This window comes from Apium graveolens, chromosome 4 (assembly GCF_009905375.1).
Source record: "Apium graveolens cultivar Ventura chromosome 4, ASM990537v1, whole genome shotgun sequence".
NCBI lineage: Eukaryota > Viridiplantae > Streptophyta > Magnoliopsida > Apiales > Apiaceae > Apium > Apium graveolens.
Genome location: NC_133650.1, coordinates 293,979,485 through 293,988,168, shown reverse-complemented (window position 1 = coordinate 293,988,168; position 8,684 = coordinate 293,979,485). Strand labels below are relative to the sequence as shown.

Genomic DNA, 8,684 nt, shown 5'->3' with positions numbered 1-8,684 from the left:
GCGTGTTAATTGTTTTTTTTATCATATTAAGCATCAAGTATAGAAAAATTCTAAAAATATACAATAATTTTAAATTATAAAACAGAAGTACCCTACTATGAATCGTAAGACCATTATTAATATAATGAAGGTTTACTGTATTGAATGTCAAAAATACGTTGTGCATGCTGAAAGAAACAAAGTGAACAGGAGCAATGGTCAAGATACCATTTTTAGATAATTTAACAAAAATATCGCTTTTTATTTTGCCAAAAATACAAGCCTTATACATATTACAAGAACTAGCCTAGAACCCGTGCGATGCACGGATCTTTTTTTTAATATTGTATAACTTTTTAAAAATTTAATTTAAATTGAAATCTTAAATTTGCTCATTTAAATTTTTTTAATGATATGATTTCATGATAAATATATTAATACACGTATATGTTCATGATTTTTTTAGTAAGAGATATTTGAAAAAAGTAATGATACTTATTGAACGATATGGTTTATTTATATTTCTACGTCTTTTTAATAAAAATGATTATATTTAGTTAAAATTTAAGTTTTAGTTGGGATCAGTAAAATATGAATTATACTTAGTCTGATACTAACTTCATTTTATCATAAATCAATAGTTTACATTATTGTGTTTTAACCCAAGACTTATTACACCTGTAAAATTCAACTAATTATTTTTAGTTTGATTTTAATTTTTTAAATCCGGTTCAATATGATAATATTGTTTTAATCCGGACAAATAGTATAAATGATTTTATTTTAGTTGATCGAATTATACTAAATATGAATTAGAATTTAAAATTGGTATAAGAATTTGACTTTGATATTAGTTAATAATGATATAGAGTTTGATGTGAAATAGAATTTAAATTGGTAGAGAAAGTTGACTCCAATATCAATTAGAATTGAAATTGAAATTAAGCGATCGACCAACAGACCAATTATAATTATAATAATTACCTAAGGGTAATTAAGTAATTTAAGCAAGTACCAACCGGCCGACCACCAAACTTTTAATGTTTTGTCTATCATAATATAGTATATATGCGTATCACAATAATTTAAATAGTAATACACATCTCATGAATGTACATCACAATTTTACATTTTCAAACTTTTGTAAAAACCTTTTTACACAAATTATCAATTTTTAAAATATATATTAGTAATATTAAAATTGTAAATACTAAGATAATATATTTGTCAAAATTTTCAAAAGTGGATATTTTCGTCACATAATCTAAAAAAGCGGTAATTTTGTTATTTTTTCGGAAATAGGTGACTGCAGTTGTCTAGATATTTACGGTTTGAACCAAACAATTTGAACAGGAAAAATAGAATGGTTCAGTTCATAATGACTCATTAATCTGTTAAAAAGTGAGGTCTTGGATTTAACTTTTGTTGTAAATAACGTGTTGTAGATCTTGAATTATGTATATATCTAAGAGCAACTCCAATCATTATCTCTCGTTATGTATAATTGACGTGGCACAGAGATTATAGAGAATGAAAGCTGATTTACCAGCTCCAACGCAACCTTCCCATTATCTATATTTTTAGAGTTTTGTATATGGGTTTTGTATATTCACTAGAAAAGCCCATTCGGTAAAAAGAGTCCAGCTAGACTCCCGCCCTCTCCCGCCCTCTCTCGCATTCTCCCGCCTCAATAATAGGGTATATAATGAAGAGATGAGTTCATAATCGCCTCCATTATCACAAGCACAAGATGTAACAAACAAAATGAAAAAGGCAAAGGGCCGGTCAAAAAATTTCACGATTCAAGAAGATATGTTACTTATATACGCGTGAAAAAATGTGAGGTTGGACCCAATACAAGGCAACAATCAAACACAACAAACATATTGGAGTAGAATAACAAGCTACTTCAACGAGTACAAAACATTCACAAGTGAACGAACCTCAAGCTCTCTATGTAATCGTTGATCATCGATACAACTTTGTGTGAGCAAATTTCAGGGGGTTTATAATTAAATAGACGGAAGAAATCAAAGTGGAATCGGTGAACAAGACAAGGTACTTGTATAAATTTCTGCAGTTTATCAATTTGTTTGCATCATTTTCTTGTCAAATTCTACAGCATTCTATTTAAAATTTCTGCAACATTCAACAGTTTGCAGCAATTTTCTGCAGAAAGAATTTCTGCTACGATTTTCAGCAGTTTTGTTTAGAAATATGCGGGAATTCTCAGGAGTTTTTAGCACATTTCTTCAGCAGTTTTCTGCAGAAAAATTCTGCAAGTTTAGGCCATTTTCTGCAGCAGTTTTAGTTGATTTTCTACACATTCACACAATAGTTTTGTGAGCAGTTTTGCGTTGTTTTGTGAGTTTTATGTGCATTTTTATAACAGTGTTTTGTAGCAATTTTCAACACATTTTGCACAGCATTTTTTGCACAATTTTGCAACAGTTTTGAGTTATTTTGGACAGATTACTGGAGCATTTTTTGTACTAAATTATATTTATTTAAATCTCAGATTCGTGAGGCATGTGAGATGTACCAAAATATACAAGGCAATACTTTTCCTTATATGCATTGTTGGCCGAAATTGTGACATTCACCAAAGTTTGCATCCAATCAATTAAAATCCAAAAAAAAAAAAGACATCTCCAAATGACAAGTCTTCTCCAACACCATGTAGTGGAAGTCCGGCGAGTGTCAATAACGAGGTTGAAAATGATGACATGCAAGAGAGACCAATTGGAAGAAATGCAGTAAAGAGATTACAAAGGTAAATTTGGAAGGCAAAGAAGATGAATTTAAAGTCTTACTCACTGAAATGAAAGAAAGCCTAACGGTCACAACACAACAAAGAATGGAAGCATTTGATAAAGTAGTCAAAATGGAGGAGGAAATACATGAATGGAAGAGAGCAAAAGAAGAGCGAGAAAGACAATTATATGAGGCCTCCATCATGGAGAAAGATACTAGTGGCATGGAACCTCATCTTGCTAGTTATTATAATTGTCTCAAAGAAAATATCTTAAAAAAATTAGCTTAGTTCAACTACATCATTATTACATATCACCGCCATGATATTGCCAAAGATGCTCGACTAGATCATTTTGTAACTGGATATGAGCTTGCTTGTCTCGAATTTGTCGATGTATTTGAATGAATTCTTTGATGTCCCTTGCACGACCAATATTCATTGAAATAGTTGGTGTGTTAGTATCAGTGTCATAATTAAAATCTGAAATATTTAATTCCCTTTCGTCTTCAATGATCATGTTGTGCAAAATTACATAAGATGTCATTATATATTTCATTGTGTCGTCATCCCAAAATCATGAAGGTCCACGTATTATTGCAAATCTAGATTGCAACACTCCAAATACTCGCTCAACGTCTTTCCTAGCCGCCTCTTGTGCAGCAGCAAAATCTAGATTGCAACACTCCAACACATTGATATCATTTAAAGATCTCGGTAATCCAAAGAAAGAGTGCCAAATCCAAAGATCATATGAAGCTATTGCTTCTAAAATAATAGTAGGTTCATGAACATGACCTGTATAAGCTCATTGCCATGCAGTTGGATAATTTTTTCACTTCCAATGCATACGATCAATGCTTCCTAACATACCTGGAAAGCCGCGTTGTTCTGCAAATGCCAATAATCTTGATGTATCTTCCCTATTTGGTCGTCTCAAATATTCAGGACCGAATACTTCAACAATTGCTTTAACAAATCTTTTAAGACTCTCGATAGCTGTACTTTCTCCAATCCTAATGTATTCATCAACGGAATCTGTCGTCGTACCATAAGCAAGCATTCTAAGTGCAACTATAATTTTCCGTAGGGAGGATAATCCACAGACCCCAACAGTGTCGGTTTTTTGAATGAAATAAATATCATGAGCTGTAACTACTCCTTCAATCCTGAGGAATAGTAGTCGACGCATCCGATATCTTCTACGAAACATTGTTTCTGGATATGTTGGATTATCGGAAAAAGAGTCACGATAAAGTCGAGCATGACCTTCTTCTCTATTTCGATTGATGACACGGTGATTTAGTGTCGAACCACCATGTTGTGAAGCTGAACTTTCATTGTGAAGTTGTCGATATTGTTGAACAGCAGTAGTCAATTTTTAGCATTTGTTCAACTTCTTCTTATTCGGCTCTCATCATTTCACGCATTAATCGAATAATATTTGACATTGTGTTTGCAAGTATAATAAATTTTGATTGAATCCTAGCTAAAAAATTACAAGTAGTGATATATATAATATGAAAAATTGGTTGTTGAAAATATAGTCGTTGGAATTATAACTGTTAAAAATATGGCTGTTGGAATTATAGCTGTTGAAATTATAGCAGCTGAAATTTGAATGTGAAATAAAGTTGATAGAATATTGATTTTGAATTATAGATAACTAATATGAAGAATACCATTGGTGACACACACCTTTTTGGTTATCTATAATTTAACTTGAGATACAACAGAAATTCATGGGCGTGAATATAAATTCATGGCCATGAATTTATTCTGATTTTATATTATGTTTATTATAGTAATATAAGAAATGATGAATCTTACAAAACTTGAGTTCAACACATTTGATGTCATCGGAAAAAATTACTTGACATGGATTTTGGATGCGGAAATCCATCTTAGCGCTATGGGTCTTGGTGACACAATTAAAGAGGGGAACAAAACCTCTGAGAAAGAAAAAACAAAAGCTATTGAAAACCGAATATTTGGTTATGTTGGAGAAAACTTACTCCACATTCCACGCCAATAATATGCTCCTGCAGCAGCAGTATCGTGAAAAACAGTTTCAGAAATATTCTGAGCTTATATCAGTCTTGCTTTTTGCTGAGCAAACTAATGAACTATTGATGAAAAATCATCAACCCCGTCCAACTGGTTCAACACCATTCCCTAAAGTGAATGTTGTGACCAGTAATGATCTTGGGCCAAGTAAGCAATTTGGACGTGGATGAGGACGTGCTCGTAGATTTGGGCGTGCTCGTAGATATGCTCGTGGTAGATCATCAAAGGTATGCATTATTTTTTACTCCACCTGTGTGATTTTTTTATGATAATTTCAAGAGTAGTACATATACAAGTATAGTCATCCAAATTTAAATACAACAGAAATTCATGGGCATGAATATAAATTCATGGCCATGAATTTTTTCTGATTTTTTTAAAAAATAACTTTCTTCCAACGATTCATTGGCATGAATTGACACTCATGGCCATGTCACTTAAGTGGTTGGTTTATGTTTATATTTGCTATGAAATTTTTGAGATAGTCAAAACTTTATATATTATTGTTTGAAAGAGAAGCCTTATGCGCACACACTATGTCACTTGTATTAAGTTGTCTTGCTCGCATATTAGAGTGTATTACATATTATGCATGCTTCAAATAAGTAATATTTCGAAATCTATATATAATATCTTGGTAAATGATAAAATCACTATTTGCCTCTGTGATTTAATCTTAATATTTGTAAAAGTAATTTTTTATCCCTCTTAAGTTAAATGATGTTGGTATTATCGACAACACCTATTTGACGTTATTTTTTAATAGATTGACTATATATGATTGCAACCAAAAGTTGCATCTAATAACAACCAGAAGTTGTCTCTATATATAAAATTCTTTTATTTTTTATCACACATTTTTGATATGTTTAAACACTTGTTTACATTCTAAAAGAATGATATATTAGTCAAATTATGTTTTTATCCTAAATGATATAATCTTCCCGGAGGATGGATCTATATAAAGAATAGTGTGAAATTTGGATATAATAGAATTTAGTTGAATAAATATATATATATAAAATAGTATCCTGCAGATACAGTGTTATGAAATTGGTTTGTTACAATCATAAGTTGATACTGTGACTAACTGTAATTTATTAAATTTGAATTATTGATAGAAAGATTATGTATATAGCAATAATCATGATATTACAAACACTTTTGATCGTATTCTTACCATGTGTATAAGAAATATTTTCTTAAATGAGATAAAGATGACTAATATCAATACCTAATATCTAATATGAGTCACTCAAAGGGGGAGTATTATATAGAATGACTCATTATATATTTTTCTAAATATAAGGCTTCTGAAGAGAATGTATACGACTCCTGAAGAGCATGTACATTTTATCATATTATTCTTAAATATATTTTACCCAAAAGGGTATATATATTATTGATGTAATCGTACTCTCCCAGACAATTGAAGAATATTTTTTTATAAAATTACTGTAATTGATTTTGAAGTAAACCAGAAGTTTACTAACAAATATATAGCTGGACATTACAAGCCAAACCATCAATTTAATAAAGATGCGAATAATAATTGAAATTTATATGAACTTTTGTTGAAGAACCTGTAGATTCTTCTCAGTGATAAATATGTTATTTGCTGGAAAGACATAATTAATCATCAGCAAATATATAGTACAATGAGATATTCTTATACACCAAGTTTTATCAACTCGCAGCCTGAAGTATGCGAAATTCATTATTTAGAATATGTGATTATATAATGCTGGTAAATCTTACAATGAATATTATCTTGTCCATGAAAATTGTTGAGTATTTTGTATTAATTATATAATGATTTGCATCATATAAACAAGTTTTCATATTTCCTCCCCGTCATAAACAAATTTGGTCATCATAGATTTTCCACCACGATAGTAAGATCGATTTCACCATTGGATATATATTATTGGAATAATAAATAAATTTCTTTATGACTTGATTAAAATCAGGGGAGAAAATAAATAGTCAGTGAATATTTTTATGAGAATGAATTATCGTGACCTCATCTTGATCCTAAAAAGGATGTTAATATGAACCATAAATTCATAAGATAATTCATTTATATATTTGATGACCAGAAGTAGTGACTGTGTCACATACACCGGCTATATTAGGTCACACACACTGTAGAAGGGGGTTGAATACAGTGTTTATCACAATCAAATCGAATTAAAGAACACAAGTAACAGAAAACAAGCTTTATTAAACTCTGTTACAATATGGAACTGTCCTCTCTCAGTGATGAACAAATTATCACGAGAGATGATAGAGTTACAATAAATAATAACTTCGATTATGATAACACATATAGTGTAAACCCTATGTCTGTGTTTATATACTACACAGTTACAAGATAATCTCTAATTGATATGGAATATAATTCTGCTTCCTAAAATATATCAACTAGTTATCTTTTCTTCCAAGTATTCTATTTTTCATAGAATTCCTTCTTCATGCATATCTCTTCTTGCGTTTGTCTTGATCTTCTTTCCTTATAATCAGCCGCCTTCCTTATCTGAAAGTCTCCTTAAGTCCTGATATTATCTTCTGATAAATATCTCCTGATAACTTAAGTTCTGACAACTTAAGTTCTAACTTCAGTATAAGTGTTGATTTCTAGTTAAGTACTGATTTGTCCTGTTTAAGTAAGATCTGAGACACTAAACACAAATCATATTAGACATGACATTATCAAATATATCTAACAATCTCCCCCAACTTGTAAATTAACATAATATACAAGTTTAACTGATATTTGATGATGTCAAAAACATTAAGTACAAATGCATGAGAATTTGACTAGATAACTACAACTTACAGTCCATGTAGCTTTACCATCTTTAACTTCTGATAACAGCTTCAGTCTGTATACACATCAGAATTTGAGCAGTTGTAGATCTTGACTTGGCTTCAATTACTGATCTCTTTGATGTCAGGAGTTGTTCTGAGATAGTTCTTTAATAAACATCTCTCAACATATTTAAGTTCATCAATCATCCTGCTTTTAACATTCTTCAATTCAACTGTATCTTCGCCAATTTGAAAGATAGCAGCCCTGAGATCATCTATTCTAGCTTTTCTTATGTCCTGATCTAGTCTGATCAAATATGCCTTGTCAGACTCAAGATTGAATTCCACATCCTTATAACCCAAAAAGGTAGTTATAATCTTAGCAGAGTTAGGCTTCATCTTGACAATATCACCCTTGTGATCTCTGTACTTGGGACAGTATGTGCTGCCAGACTTCACAGAATAAAGCTTCTTCTGTCTTTGAATTTGAGTCTTCAAATAATTTGCAGCACCATCTGTTAATCTGTTCTTCACTTGAAGTAAGAATAGAACATGTTCTAGTTCCTCATAATACTTCAGTGGTATAGCATTCTGTCTAATATGGTATACCCTTCCATCTGTCATAAAGTATAACAAGATGTGTTCTTTCAAGAAGGTATGGTAAACCATCTGTACAGATTCAAGTTGATTCAATCTTTCAGGAGTTGCTCCAACACCTGGTTCACTTAAAGAATTTGGATCATTGGTTGTGTTCTGTATTCTTCTTTCATCAGCACTACCTAATCCAGATTTATCTCTTGCTTCTTTTCCTGTAACCACTCTTGCTTCAAAACCACTTGTTGCAGTCTTCAAAGGTTGAGTCTGTTTAGCTTTGGTGAATCCTGGTAGGAGTAACTTTGAAGGTTTAACATAAGCAATGTCAGAGGTTTCCTTTTCCTTATCTTCTGATATCAAGCCAACTTGAGCTATGTCATAGGTTGCTTGCTTCAGTGTCATATCAGAACTTACTATATCTTGACTCTGAACAACTTGAGCCATGTCAGAGGTTATTTGAGAAATCTTCCTTGAAATCAGA

The 8,684-nt window shown here is 31.3% G+C and overlaps 1 protein-coding gene across 1 annotated transcript; it reads right to left on the bottom strand.

The window, feature by feature from the left end:
- Window positions 1-3,308: 3,308 nt before the first annotated feature.
- On the bottom strand, window positions 3,309-3,944 carry LOC141719843 (uncharacterized). Its single transcript, XM_074522211.1, has 2 exons — window positions 3,605-3,944; window positions 3,309-3,529 (listed from the first exon to the last, which is right to left on the bottom strand). The coding sequence occupies exons 1-2, from the start codon at window positions 3,942-3,944 to the stop codon at window positions 3,309-3,311; spliced, it is 561 nt and encodes a 186-aa protein (XP_074378312.1).
- Window positions 3,945-8,684: the final 4,740 nt, after the last annotated feature.